This window comes from Oncorhynchus gorbuscha, linkage group LG07, assembly GCF_021184085.1.
Source record: "Oncorhynchus gorbuscha isolate QuinsamMale2020 ecotype Even-year linkage group LG07, OgorEven_v1.0, whole genome shotgun sequence".
In the NCBI taxonomy this organism is placed as follows: Eukaryota; Metazoa; Chordata; class Actinopteri; order Salmoniformes; family Salmonidae; genus Oncorhynchus; species Oncorhynchus gorbuscha.
The window spans coordinates 30840260-30855915 of NC_060179.1; the positions used below are offsets into that span (position 1 = coordinate 30840260).

At 45.1% G+C, this 15656-nt stretch overlaps 1 protein-coding gene across 1 annotated transcript in view; it reads left to right on the forward strand.

Annotated features, from left to right (window-relative positions):
- Window positions 1-1553: 1553 nt before the first annotated feature.
- Window positions 1554-15656, forward strand: part of LOC124039788 (tyrosine-protein kinase yes) — a 33171-nt gene continuing 19068 nt past the window's right edge. Inside the window, exons 1-2 of the mRNA XM_046356168.1 lie at window positions 1554-2105; window positions 13198-13485. Of these exons, the coding sequence (XP_046212124.1) occupies window positions 13206-13485 (280 nt within the window). The 5' untranslated portion in view covers window positions 1554-2105; window positions 13198-13205. The remainder of the gene's footprint in view (window positions 2106-13197; window positions 13486-15656) is intronic.

The window sequence follows — 15656 nt, forward strand, 5'->3', positions numbered from 1 at the left end:
CTGTCTCCCCATCCCCATACCCCTGAACCAGCCCTGTCTCCCCATCCCCATACCCCTGAACCAGCCCTGTCTCCCCATCCCCATACCCCTGAACCAGCCCTGTCTCCCCATCCCCCTGAACCAGCCCTGTCTCCCCATCCCCATACCCACGAACCAGCCCTGTCTCCCCATCCCCATACCCCTGAACCAGCCCTGTCTCCCCATCCCCATACCCCTGAACCAGCCCTACTCCCAACTGAAGAAGGAGGTGAGCAGCATTGTGTTGAATGACATGTCAGTTGACATAATTGCAGGTACTGCAATGCATTGAGGTCAGGAATGTAATTCTCCAGTCAGGAAAAATATAACTTGAGACAAAGGCAGGCAATATCAGAGCCTTAAAATAAGATATGCAGGCTCTTAGAGATTGATGGGAGTCTCTCCTGTCTAAGGCAACACTGATTGCTACACAAATGGATGTTGTACCTCTATTTAGCAAGGAACACAGCCAAAAGAGGAAAGGGAAGAGAATCCATGATGAGACCTCTCAAGAGGAGACAGCTCAGGACAGTGCAGCAAAGGTGTATCGGAACACAGTGTTTTTTTTACTGCTATGGCCAACATCATAAGTGACTTGGACACTAGGTTCCACACCACTGTAAAAATTGTAGAATAATCTTCTGCTGTTCTGAAAGTGGGGCAGATTAGTGAGGATAAAGTCCCTTTTGTGTGCCAACCACTGATGAAGTATTCCAGCGATCTTACTCCTGAGTTTAAAAATTAAGTAAGACACCTGAACACTGTACATGCTGCCACCTTCCCCCCTAACTTGGTCTCCTGAATGCAATTTGTAAGATGCAGCTGCAAAGCGTTTTTGGAGAAGTGTGGATTGCTTTACGTGTATTTTGCACACTGCCTTTGACTGTCGCTGGTGGTGAGAGAGCTTTCAGTAAGCTACAACTGATAAAAAACGATGTGAGGTCCATTATGTCCCAGGACAGGCTTTGCAGTCTTGCCTTGCTGTCCATTGAGAGTCAGTTAGCTAGAAAGCTGGACTTCAAAGACTTCATCAGTGAGCACATTTCTTATATTTTAGTATTATATTTTTGTAGTATTGTACATTTTATCTTGTAAATGTGTACTGGTTTAGCAGTGTAAATATGTATCGTGCACAATGTCTGTTGTGATGTATTGTTTTATTGATGATGTAGATTATATTTTGTTGTGATGTGTTGTTTTGTTCCTGTTTGGATCCCAGGAAGACTAGTGGCTGCCTTGGCTGCAGCTAATAGGGATCTTAATAAAATACTAAATACTAATACTTGGATTTAATTAAATGATGTATTAGGCCTCAGTGCCTCAACAGCAGCAGACAAGAAGAGTCAGTGGGGCGCCCGGTGGATTTTGAGAAGATTGGCCCTTGGCCCCTGTAGCAAAAGATGTAACCACTCCCACACTCGACCACTAATACAGTAACCCGATATTAGGCGATACTGCCAGTAGATGGCGATAGAAGACCCGTTTTGGAGAGATAATTATATTCTTCTTTAATACACAAATCCCTTTAAAGCCACACACACGGCATACAGACGCATTTTTGGTTCACAAAATTACTTCAACATTTCAATGTTTTGTTTATAGATTTTTTTTGTTTTGTTGCTATAGTCACTTTTGTCTGTGATGATCGTCTAACGATCTCGACACCGGTCTGCAGGATTGATATCTCCAACTGCGGCGTCATTTACTGGAATCGCGTCGGCCATGTTGTAGTGGGGGTTGATGCAAGTTTAGAGGTAGGAAGTGCATCTACAGGAACTGGGTTAGCCTACTTTTGGTGACTTATTTTGTCATGTCGCTGGATACATTCAGCTGGGGTTTTATTCATTAAGGCGTTCTGTCTGTGTCAACCCCTCTAATCGTTTAATTTCTTCATCCTTCGTTTTGCTTTGATTTAACTTCATTGTTATTTCATTCACCGAACACAAAAACGATTGAGAAAGACCTGTGTTGGAGGGAGGCGGGATGGGGGCGACTGTGATTTCCATGTTGGAATACTAGCTGATTTTTCGTCGAACCCAGAAATACATTGGAAATACAAACGACACAACATCGTTAATTTCTAAAAGGTAAGATTTTTTTAAATGAGAAAAACAAGTTGACAATCCAATAGCCCAATGATGGGCCCCACCAGTCCTCTGGTAGGATCGATTTTCCAGAGCATTGTCTGCATATATTTGTTCTGACCCGAAGAATTGCGGTAAATATAGCCTATTATTAAAGATCCATTCAATTCGTATAAAGTGTTGAGTTCAAATATGTTTTGAGACCAACATAGACCTACTGTAGTTCACTCTCTCTGATTGTGAGCCTGTAGACTAATTGAAGTTTTACATTTAGGTTACGGCTTTAACGTCCCCAAAGACAGCATTGTATTTAACGTCTTATATATAAGACGTTATATGTAAGATGTTAAGTGAAATAATTCATTTCTCAAACACTGACAAACAATTGTTTCTTGTTGGACAATCAAGCTAGTCCAGTTTGCTGGATGGTAGTGTCCGGTAACGCAAGACGGCTGTTCCAATACGGAACACATGGAACAGCTAGCTGAAGTAGCAACACTAGCATTGTCTGGACTCTCACCACATGGCCTTGGTCAATTGTAACACATCATATTCCCGATAGTCGCTACTAGTTAATTGAGATAAAGCAACTTAACTGTGTGTTATGGAATGTGATTGTGGTTAGCTGAAGAATGTGCATCTGCAGGCTACACGTAGCCCATGATTGCCAGTACTGAGCGTAAAATAAATGACCTCAAATGATATTTACTTATAGGCCTACAGTAGTAGTCCCCGAATGCATAGGTTATTTTGGTAGAAGGGGCTAGAGTACCAACCTCGTAAAAACTTACCAACTCCACACCACGTTAAAAAATATCTGAGGCATATGCTTGAGTTTGTTAATAATAACACTTACACATCCCATGTTTTGGAGTGGTGTCAGTTAATAGGAGAGAACTACGGACTGACTAGTGTTGCTGGGACTAAACCACTGTGTCTAAAAGTTCCAAGGCCTTTAAGCATTGTAATGTCTACGGTTGGCCTCGGGATTCAACCTAGACAAGCCCCAAGTGTGACCCCCTAGGCTAGAACATAAATCAAATCACATTTTATTTGTCACATACACATGGCTAGCAGATGTTAATGCGAGTGTAGCGAAATGCTTGTGCTTCTAGTTCCAACAGTGCAGTAATATCTAACAAGTAATCTTAACAATTCCCCGTCAACAACCTAATACACACATCTAAAGGGATGAATGAGAAAATGTACATATAAATATATAGATGCGCGATGGCTGAGTGGCATAGACAAGGTGCAACAGATGGTATAAAATACAGTATTTTCATGTGATATGAGTAATGTAAGATATGTAAACATTATTAAAGTGACATTATTTTGAGTGGCATTGTATAAAGTGACTAGTGATCCATTTATTAAAGTGGCCAGTGTAGGCAGCAGCCTCTGAGTTAGTGATGGCTGTTTAGCAGTCCGATGGCCTTGAGATAGAAGCTGTTTTTCAGTCTCTCGGTCCCAGCTTTGATGTACCTGTACTGACCTCGCCTTCTGGATGGTAGCGGTGTGAACAGGCAGTGGCTCAGGTGGTTGATGTCCTTGATGATCTTTTTGGACTTCCTGTGACATCGGGTGCTCTAGGTGTCATAGAGGGCACACAGTAAAAATAATTGTTAGTTTAACTTTGATAGAGTTGAATTCAACACTGTTTTAGAAAACAACATTTGTTCCCAGTCTACATAGTGTTAAAGTTACTCTACAGGTAGTGTCACATTTTCATTCCACTGAATTGAGTTGAATTTACACTGCAATGACTGCATAATTTTACACTCCGATTTAATTCCGACATGAGTTCATTGACTCCTCATAATGTTGCAAATATTAATCCTGGGTTAATATAAGTCAACACTGTAATTTTTACATCAACTTTTTTACTGTGCCGGTAGTTTGCCCCCGGTGATGCGTTGTGCAGACCGCACCACCCTCTGGAGAGCCTTGCGGTTGAGGGCGGTGCAGTTGCCGTACCAGGCTACGATACAGCCCGACAGGATGCTCTCGATTGTGCACCTGTAAAAGTTTGTGAGGGTTTTAGGTGACAAGCCACATTTCTTCATCCTCCTGAGGTTGAAGAAATGTCTGTGTGGGTGGACCCTTTCAGTTTGTCTGTGATGTGTACGCCTAGGAACTTAACTTTCCACCTTGTCCACTGTTGTCCCTTTGATGTGGATAGTGGGGGTGCTCCCTCTGCTGTTTCCTGAAGTCCACAATCATCTCCTTTTTTTATGTTGAGTGAGAGGTTGTTTTCCTGACACCACACTCCAAGTGCCCTTACCACCTCCCTGTAGGCTGTCTCGCCGTTGTTGGTAATCAAGCCCACTACTGTTGTGTCGTCTGCAAACTTGATGATTGCATTGGAGGCGTGCATGGTCAAACAGTCGTGGGTGAACAGGGAGTACAGGAGGGGGCTGAGCAAGCACCCTTGTGGGGTCCGGGTGTTGAGGGTCAGCGAAGTGGAGATATTGTTTCCTACCTTCACCACCTTGGGGTGGCGGCCCGTCAAAGTTCAGGACTCAATTGCGCAGGGCAGGTTTGGGACCAAGGACCTCCAGCTTAATGATGAGCTTGGAGGGTACTATGGTGTTGAATGCTGAGTTGTAGTCAATGAAAGGCATGCTTATATTGGTATTCCTTTTGTCCAGATGGGATAGGGCAGTGTGACGGCGATTGTCATCTGTGGACCTGTTGGGGCGGATTACAGACAACGCCATCACACTGGACAAAAGGAATATGTACAAAGAAAGCGATGAACCAACCATGGCTGATCTTGGATGCATTAAGCCGAGTGGGGTCATGTTTTGTACCAACATTAGCCTGTTTGTCAGCTTAATGTCCACTAGTATTCACTGGAGTTGGTACTTGTGTTGCTCTATGTGATATCGGTTGCACTTAATGTTATGGTATAGAAATGACCAGGTATTTAGGCTATGAAGAAACAGGAGTGTAACCTCACAATAATAACATATGCCTTAAGAAAAATTCCAAGCCACTGTGATTGAAGAATGAGAACGTCTCTCTCTTACAGTAGGTCATGACTGGAGATGCATGGCTGGCTCTCATTCTCTAGACCAGGGGTATTCAACTCTTACCCTATGAGGTCCGGAGCCTGCTGTTTTTCTGTTCTACCTGATAAATAATTGCACCCACCTGGTGTCCCAGGTCTAAATCAGTCTCTGATTTAGAGGGGAACAATTGAAAAAACGCAGTGGAACTGATTTCTAGGTCCAGAGTTGAGTTTGAGGGCTCTAGACAGTCAGTGGGAATGTGGACAATTCATGCCCTACGCCTGTGCCTTGAAGCCAGAATCTCACTTGGATCTGGGACAGATACGGTATATTGAAGAGTATGTGGAAGACCTTCTGTGAGCTGTTGGTAAAAGTTGGGCAATGGCAGAGCTGGGCCGTATGTACTAGGCACCAGTGGGGGAGGGGGAACGGACTGAAATTGAGAGGGACTACCAGAACTTCAATAAAAGATGCCATCATTTTCGTTCCACTATGTTTTGCTACTGTGTACACTGAAAGATATGACCCTTGTCCTTGGTGATTCCGTGGTAGTGTCTGTCTGTTTTGTCTAAGTATAACAGAGAGATAATTTTCAAGTGTGGAACCATTGAAATTGAGTGAACTCACACCAGGGAGACTATTTTTGAAGTATGTAGCACAGGATATAGCTTAATCTTATTAGCCCTACTGCAGTACCACAGTTGTGTACATTGGTGTGACAGAGTGCACACAGTGTGTGAAGGAATGCTTAGTAATGGTGAGGTCACTGAAGTTACCACATCACACATTGGCACTCAGGGCAACCCCTGAGTGAGAAGTAGGCGTTGATAGTTTAAACCGCCACTCTCTGACTTACTGTGGTCACCTCCCGCTACTAAAATAGCTCCTGCACACTCGTGTGAACTCCTGCCTTTAGGTTGTCCTCCAGGGCCAGCCTTATAGAATGAGTCCTGTGTCTACTGTCGAACCTGAGACAAGGCTATGAGTAAGCTTCAGCTAACCCATGTGTTGGCAGACGCGTAGCCAGGTATTCTGTGAGGCTGGCAGCCTGGTACAGCTCCAGAGGTGGAGAGATGTCTTGCCAACAGTAGGCTAGGTGGTGTTTGAACAGAGTAACACGTCCTTAATCATCACAGCAACATTTTATACTGCTTCTTGCTTTAAAATTCATGTAAGGCCTAGTCTCACATGCCACACTTGTGAGAGACTACATTAGGCCTAATTCTGTATTCATGCTGATAGACTATGGTATCAAAGCAAAGTGATGTTTCAACTTCCTTCCTTTTAATATTTATTGAAGCTACAGTACCAATAGGCATATACTCTTTGATATTGTACAACTGCACCTTCCCATGGGCAATGTAACCCTTACTTCGTCTTCCTCCAATGGCATCTGTTGGCAGTTTTAAGCACGGTAAAGCCTTCCCTGTCTACAGTCTTGGTGTCAGTTGCTAACAGCTGTCCACGTCGGGTGGGGCTTACTCACAGACCCCTAGTTGCTGTGGAAACTCCCAGCATCAAACCGTAGGAATAGTTCTCCTTGCGTAACAATGTGCCAATCAATGTCTGTTAATAACTGATATTTAGCCGTGTCTGCATGTTATTTCACCTGCAGCTTTCATTTATGTCGGGCATCAGTTTTATGTCTAAGTTACCCTGTTTGGTAACAAAAACCATGTCTCAGCAGTTCCAGAACCACAGGGTTGACTGATATCCATCAGCTAACCAGTTGTAGCCTGTTTTCTTTCCCACTCCTTGTCTCCATGTCTATCTCCCTCGTAGGAGGAGCAAATAGAGGTCTGTTGGCTGTACTGAGTGTGTGTGTGTGTATTCATCGATGAGTTTCCGTAGCGTGCACATGTGTGTGTGCAAGTGCGCTGGTGTGTAGGCTATCATATGTGTTTGCGTTTTTTTTTGTGTGTGTGTGTGCGTGTTTCTGCCTGCCTGCATTCCTCTCCGTGAAAGTTACAGCAGGTGGTCTGGAACACAAAGGCCCGGCGGAAGGACATCCGGGCCAGAGGGATCTGTTCATTTCTCACTGATCATCCCAGCACTCCCTCCATTTCAGTACAGGGGGATCGATGTCCCTCTTCGCTATGAGCTCAAGCCGGGGTGCCAGTCTGTTTCTGCTCTCTTGACAGTTCCACGAGGAGTTGGAAGTTAGGATTCACCCCAATGTGATCAACTTGTCGAGTGGAAGTCTGATGCAGACTCCAGAGTAGGGTGAAGTTGCCTATATGCTGATCTTGGGTCAGTTTTCCCCACTATGGTTAAGGTTATGATTTGGGGAGGGGGAGCTGATCCTAGATCTGTACCTAGGGAAAACGTCACCCCAGAGCCAGAATTCCACTCTCCAGGCTGTTTCAGCCCAGGGCCTTTCTGTGGAATTCCCAGTTCTCTCCAACTCAGTCAGGAGAGGAATGGGCCAGGGTGTAGGATACAATACACAGAACCATTTACTATAGTTCAGTTTTGCCATGTTCAGCAGAATAAGAGAAGACATCTCATTCTGATTGAATGCAGTTTTTGATACTGTTTGACATTCTCTACAGAAATATTCAGATTCTGAGATTTAGAGAAAGCACATCAAATCCCTTTGTGTAAACTGACTATGGAAGCGTATTCTCCTCTGTTTTGATGTGGATTTGGGGTGGCAATTTATTTTTAATCCTCTACAATTGAAACTTTCATTGCGTGACTAGAATCTTTATTGGTATGCAGCCAAAGATAACTGGAGTAAAGTGACCTGAATAACACAGTGCAGACTACCAACTGATTTAAATCTATACAGCTTTAAATAATAGCCCCTAGCTATGTTACCACCTCTCCAGCCCTGACCCACCAATCTGGGCTGACCTTTGGGATCACACTGAAGGGTCCCACTTGGGCCCTTTAATCTTATGTGTTCTGTGAGGCCTGAGCCCTAGGTAAAGTGAGCACACCAGGGGTGTGGAGGTCAAGGATCAGAGGTCAAGGAGCCTCAGGTGGAGGTGTAACTTCGGGTCCCTCTGGAATGTATGAAGGGCATACTGTGCAGCTCTACAGATCTAGGATCAGCGTCCCCTCCCCAATCCTTAGTGGGGGGAAATGAAAAACGGACCCCAAGTTCAGCGTATAGGGGTCCCTACACCAGCTATAGCATTCCAAATATACTAGGGTAAAGTCAGTGCCACAAGATCCCTATGCAAAGCAGGTCTATACTTTTGAGGACAAAATGTGTAGGTTTTTCCTCCGCCTGCTACATAGCGTGGTATTTGCTGTCTTTAGCTGTCTTTTGATTCCTGAGACAGCGTGGTATTCGCTGTCTCAAATCACAAATGCTTTTGATTTAGACAGACGGAACTATGCACAAACTTTGACCTAGTTTTGAAAGGACACTTCTATTTCAGCATCATCTAACGGACTGTAATGACTGTAATGAAACAACTCCTGAGAAGTCTGAGTTTCTCCCTAATAAGACAAGACAACACCTATGGTGTGCATTTCCACCGTCTCTCGCTCTGGCTTTGCTCTCTCGCTCTGGCTTTGCTCTCTCGCTCTGGCTTTGCTCTCTCGCTCTGGCTTTGCTCTCTCGCTCTGGCTTTGCTCTCTCGCTCTGGCTTTGCTCTCTCGCTCTGGCTTTGCTCTCTCGCTCTGGCTGCGCTCTCTCGCTCTGGCTGCGCTCTCTCGCTCTGGCTGCGCTCTCTCGCTCTCTGGCTGCGCTCTCTCGCTCTCTGGCTGCGCTCGCTCTCTCTGGCTGCGCTCTCTCGCTCTCTGGCTTTGCACGCTCTCGTGCTCTGGCTTCTCTCTCGCGCTCTGGCTTCACGCTCTTGCTCTGGCTCCTCTCTCGCGCTCTGGCTTCACGCTCTTGCTCTGGCTCCTCTCTCGCGCTCTGGCTTCACGCTCTCGCTCTCTGGCTCCGCTCGTTCTCTGGCTTTGCTCTCTCGCTCTGGCTTTGCTCTCTCTCTGCTCTCTGCTCCTTTGCTCGTTCTCTGGCTTTGCTCTCTCGCTCTGGCTTCATGCTCTCGCTCTCTGGCTCCGCTCGTTCTCTGGCTTCTCTCTCGCTCTCTGGCTTCATGCTCTCGCTCTCTGGCTCCGCTCGTTCTCTGGCTTCTCTCTCGCTCTCTGGCTTCATGCTCTCGCTCTCTGGCTCCGCTCGTTCTCTGGCTTCTCTCTCGCTCTCTGGCTGCGCTCTCTCGCTCTCTGGCTCCGCTCGTTCTCTGGCTCCTCTCTCGCTCTCTGGCTTCATGCTCTTGCTCTGGCTCCTCTCTCTCGCTCTCTGGCTTCTCTCTCGCTCTCTGGCTCCATGCTCTCGTTCTCTGGCTTCTCTCTCGCTCTCTGGCTTCATGCTCGTTCTCTGGCTTCTCTCTCGCTCTCTGGCTCCGCTCGTTCTCTGGCTTCTCTCTCGCTCTCTGGCTCCATGCTCTCGCTCTCTGGCTTCATGCTCTCGCTCTCTGGCTTCATGCTCTCGCTCTCTGGCTCCTCTCGTTCTCTGGCTTCTGCTCTCGCTCTCTGGCTCCGCTCGTTCTCTGGCTCCTCTCGCTCGCTCTCTGTGTGGCTTTTCTCAGCTGGCTCTTCTCTGTGCTGACAGTCACCCATGTGAGAGGATTTGGCACAATGTCCCATTCCCAGCCTGTCTCTCTGATACACACACAAATACTAATGTCATTTTATCTCTACATTCATAGCAAATGTCTCTCCCTCCCGCTTTGCCATGCAATGGAGTTTTGCTTTGCCTATCGGCATTTGTGTAAGAGGCAGGGCTATAGGGATTAGTGTGTGGGTGAAAGAATGACACGAGATGAAAAACAATCACTTGTAATACTGTACTTGGCCTATTCATGGCAATATGAACCTGCTTCAGTCCCCCCATTTACTTAGGATAGGATAAGTGTTATGCTTAGGCCATGGCGGGTTAGTGAAGGGGCTTTTAAAACGGCACTGGTGTGAATGCTTGGATCATAAGATCATGTTTCCCTCCTCTGCTATCTGTTTATATAAATGCACCAGAGGAACGTGTGTGTGTGTGTGTGTGTGTGTGTGTGTGTGTGTGTGTGTGTGTGTGTACACACACATAGTCGGGTGCTGCTGAATATACACTGCCTCTCCAACTTTACATATCTGTGTCACTGCCAGCCCGAAACCAATCCAGTCCGTTTCCTCGGAGAGACGGAGGTCATTATACACTGAGTATATTACTTTCCTAATATTGAGTTGTGCCCTCTGAACAGCTTCAATTAGCCAGGGCATGGACTCTACATGGTGTCCAAAGAGTTCCACAGAGATGCTGGCCCATGTTGACTCCAATGCTTCCCACAATTGTGTCAAGTTGGCTGGATGATGTTTTGGGTGGTGGACTATTGTTGATGCACACGGGAAACTGTTGAGTGTGAAAAACCCAGCAGTGTTGCAGTTCTTGATACAAACCGGTGCGCCTGGTGCCTACAACCATACCCCGTTCAAAGGCAGTTAAATGTTTTGTCTTCCCCGGTCACACTCTGAATGGCACACGTACGCCATCCATGTCTCAATTGTCTTAAAGGTTCATTAAGGATTTTTAAGCCATCTCCTCCCCTTCATCTACACTGATTTTTGAAAGGAGGTTTAACAAGTGACCTCAAGGGATCATAGCTTTCACCTGCTCAGTCTATGTCATGGAAAGAGCAGGTGTTCTTAATGTTTTGTATACTCAGTGTATGACTATATGACCAAATGTGACGTAAGGGCAGAGTTGGCGAATGGTTAACTGTGTTTTGTTGAGAGACAAATAAATCCTAGAACAGATGGTTTGTTTTATTGAGATGTCGTAAAAGCTGGGCAGGCTGCAGCTATATGACCAGGATGTAGGCCTGGAACTGTGCTTTTATGGTGTGGCAAGTTAAGCGCTGACCCTAAGTCTCTGGGCCACTTCATTCTGATGGTGAACTTCAAACCCCACAGTCAACCAACCCAACCTCTCTTACCCTCCAAGGAGACCAGCATACCATCTCGAGTGAAAGGGGAGAGTGGGTTAGACTCCCTTAAAGTGAGGGCTGGATCCATATTCATGTGGCTGACAAGAATGTCTTGGCCTCTGATCTGAACATCTGAGATTAGATTTATATGAACCGTATCTTCCTTTTCATTTCTTTTAAAATCTCATTTTGACTTAATGTAGGCCTATTACCTACGACTGACCACTCTTAAATCAGTTTTATAGAGATCTATCAACACGCCATTCGAACCATAGCATGAAATGTATTCCGTGTACAATTTTTTTTTGAGCAAAATGCCCTGATTTCTTGTGAAGTCCTCTTGCGGTTTGCCCCCATTTTTGTTGTTTTACTTGGCAGCTCGGCAGCTGAAAAACTCAGTGAACTTCTGCCATCCCCCTTTTCTCTGTCTCTGTCGACTAAGACCAGTGTTTCGCAGTCATAGGGATGCAAGATTCTGTTAACTTTCCCCAAAATTCCCAGGTTTTCCAGGAGGCTCCGTTTAAATAGTGCTGTGGTCAGGAGGTAATGAGCAGGACATTTTGGGGAAAATGTGTCCGCATAAGTCTCCGGGACGTTGCTAACTGACAGGTCCCTCAGGTGGTCGGTTCAAACTTTTTTTTTTTTTGTCAGCTCAAGTGTAAATCGAAGTTCTCCTCCAAAGTTATGAATTCATCACACCTTGTTTGCCGGCCCCTAGTTCCCTTGACAGCCATTTGTAGTTTGCAAGCCGAGCTTGAGATTTCAAAGAAGGTTCACAATTTCGTAGAAGTCTAGCCCACCCCCCTGGTAAAGAAAACGATTGAGAGTCATGGCTGTAACCCTCTCAGTCTAGGGCAGCTGTTTCCAGATCAGTCAAAACATCCCCCTGACTGGAGCATATTTACGTGGCCTTCTCTTCACAAAGGGAATACCTCGGGGTAACACTGGCCAATTCTGTTGAGAAGGAAGAATGAGAACAATGCAGAGATGGTGAACACGTCAGTATAAAAGTGTTGCTTTTTCGGGACAATGGTTTGACCTAAGAGTTGCTGGTGATTTTAAGGCATGTGTGCCGATTCTTCACCCTTCTCCCGAAGTATGTAGTCTACTTGCACACTTTCTTGCATGGGTTGAGGCAAGGTGGAAACTCTCTCTCCTGCCAATCCTTGCACCAATCCTATGCCTTTAAATCCATGACGGGGAGTGTGCAAGTGCACACTTTGGGAGAATTGGGACATAACCTAATGTGATTTGTTTTTAAATGGCTGGTGACTGTGTTGCATCCATTATTGTAAAGGTTTGACCCACACAAAAAAGCGGCAAATGTAAAACATGCGTTTCCCAGAATTCTTACTATTTGCAACAGCATGGCTTTTCATCTGCTGTCAGTTGGATATTCATATAATGAACACGTTCTCTCCTAGTCATACAGATAAACACAACAGCTCTAAACCCACTTGTAAAATGTTTAGACAGTCAACCAGTATAACATGATGTATGTACTTTGCATAGGATACACTAGACTAGTTATGTTATATGTGTATGATTGAACCAGGTCACGTTTTTTGATTATGACCGCGAGTGACTCTCTACAACCAAATAATTTCAGATCAGATTTAGGATTTTTGTCCAAGATATACAGCACATGTACTCATGGCTTTAGCCATAATAAAAGTACATCATATAGTTTGACAATTAATTTTTATTATTATTATTTTTACAAATTACATTTTTATAGACGTACAATTCTCTAGGTTGTGGCTACAGTGGTAGTCGACGTCTCATTAATGGAATCCTTCTAACCAGTCTGTATGCTGTAATTCTTAATCATTTGTATGCTTAGACTGTATGGGGGGAGGTGGGGGGAAACTATCACATCTATGCCAACGGTGATTGACACAGGAGTGAATATTCAGGCCTGTACTGTCCTGTGGATTTGTTTCAGTTCTGTCCTGAAACTAAGCTTTGTTGGTCCTGTGTAGCTCAGTTGGTAGAGCATGGCGCTTGTAACGCCAGGGTAGTGGGTTCGATCCCCGGGACCACCCATACGTAGAATGTATGCACACATGACTGTAAGTCGCTTTGGATAAAAGCGTCTGCTAAATGGCATTTATTATTATATATAAACTTAACTTTGTTTCTCTCCAGACTTGACCATGGGCTGTATCAAGAGTAAAGAGGACAAGGGGCCTACCATGAAGTACCGCCCGGATAACGCTCCGGTCTCAGATGTCATCGGTCCCCACGTGGGCCACTACGGGCCCGACCCCACCCAGCTGCAGCAGAACCAGCCGTCCTCCGTGGGGCCCGCTGCAGGTTTCAACCCCCACGCCATCACCCCCTTCGGAGGAGCTTCCTCCATCATGACCCCCTTCGGAGGGGCTTCCACCTCCTTCTCCGGCGCTCTACCCGGCACGTTCCCCGGTGCAGTCTCAGGTGAGACTTGCCTATATTATCCACACGATCCTAACTTGAGATCTTCAAGCAAAGCCTACATAAAAATGTTTGCGCAAATCACACGTTGACATCCAATGGATGATTTGTGCGATGCGTTTGTCGGCGTGTAGATTTCAAGTGTGGATTTCCTTACGCACCTGTATGCCTTTCTATCGTAACTACAATAAAGCAGAAGGTGGGGGATAAGAGATTCTGGATTGGCAAACGTTCAACATCTGTATTGGGGTTGACATCCATACAAGCATTATACTCTGATTTTTACCTCAACATAGTGTGAAATAGACACATAAACAATAGCCTAAATGTCTGCAAATTTACATTGTTTTGTTCTAGTGCCATTGTCCTCTTAACCGCATCGATACTATATAAGTACTCTAAAGTTTGCCATTTGAAACTTCTTCTATAGTTCCTTCACAAGGACCCATATGCTTATTCCCCACAACAGAATAGCTGCTGATCTGACAACTCCAATATCTGGAGTCACTCCAAAGTCCACCTGCCATTGCATTTCAGATGATTCAAATCCAGTGGTCTCTCACCATTTCCTTCTTAAGGCGTCAGCATGCTTCAGTTTGGCTGGCGACTAGCTTAACTCGGCTAGCCGACTCGAATGAGTATGCTGGCATACCTTTGCTTGAAAAACGAGAAAAAAGCAGCAATAATATTGTTTGTCCATTTTGAGATGCCATAGCCAGTATACACTTCCTCAAAGTAGTCAGAATGACTCCAAGATTACTCAAGAAATCTGTCATTAATTTTGATGTTTTTGCCAAAGAGATCTTTTACATCCAACTAAGCTGTTCGGTGCAGTATTTTTCAATGAACAAATGTGCATGAAAATGAGTTCTTCTTGACTTTAATGAAGAATCCCTACTGTTGACCAATCACTGATGAAGGGGCGTAAACTTCGGCTTGCCTCCAGGAAAGAATTTGTGTGCTTGAACAGACAAAAAACCCTCACTGAATTAAAAAATGACCAAAAACATCACAATGTCGTCATATAATATATGCACCAACTCTACCAAAGTGCCGTTTGGGACACATCCTATGACACCCCCCATGGGGAGCTCATATTCATCGTACCCACTGCTGAACAACCAAGCTGCCAAAACCAATCCCATCATCTGGCCCAGGAACTCAATACCGTTCCACTGTTTCGGCTCATAAGCACGCAGATGCCTTAAGATGTCCTTCAATCACGTTGTCCATAGGTGTCATTCACAAACAAATCAACAACGATTGATTTTCAAAGGTGGCAGGGAGACTAATCAATCTGATAAGGTCCCAAAGAGCAGTGAGATGAGATTGAGCTCTCCTGTTTAGGTGGGATTAGGTTTGTAATCCCCCTCTTTGTTGGATTATCTGCTCGTGTGTGTGTGTGTGTGTGTGTGTGTGTGTGTGGGGGGGGGGGAAGAGTTACAGGGCACGGTATTTAGTTCCTGGACCAGATAATGGGATTGGTTTTGGCAGCTTGGTTGTTCAGCAATGGGTATGATGAATATGAGCTCCCCATGAGGGGTGTCATAGGGAAGTGGGTGCCATTTGGGACACATCCTATGTCAGTGTTTCCCAAAAACGCCTGATTTCAAGCAGGTGTGCTTGTCTGGGGCCGCAACAAAAATATGTACTGTTGGGAGTGCTTGAGGACCGGAGTTGGGGAAACACTGCCCCTATGTAGTGCACTACTTTTGAGCAGAGCCCTAAGGGCACTATATAGGTAATAGGCTGCCATTTGGGACGAACGTACAGATATTTATCCGCCAGGGCCAGGATGATGGCAGTATCGCGATACTTGTTAGAATCGTGGCAAGGAAACGAAACGCAAAGGGATTTAACTTCTTTAGGAAAACTGCCCTAATGTTGGAAACCAACATCATGATGTTGTCATCCAGAGTCACATGTATTTATTTCCAAAGCTATAGCACACTTTAATATATATATTTTTTTTTTTTACATACAGCAGGTATGTAGGTTTTTAAAGGACCAAAGAGTTGGCCTGCTCTGTTTCATGGTACTGTAATGGTCACAGCCCTATTATCCACACAATCTGCCGTGTCTATTCTCTGCCCAGTAAGCAGAATGGTTTACAGTGTATTTATTGACATTACGTATCTGCGAGATGAGATTGACCTGTGCCATGTTATTATTCA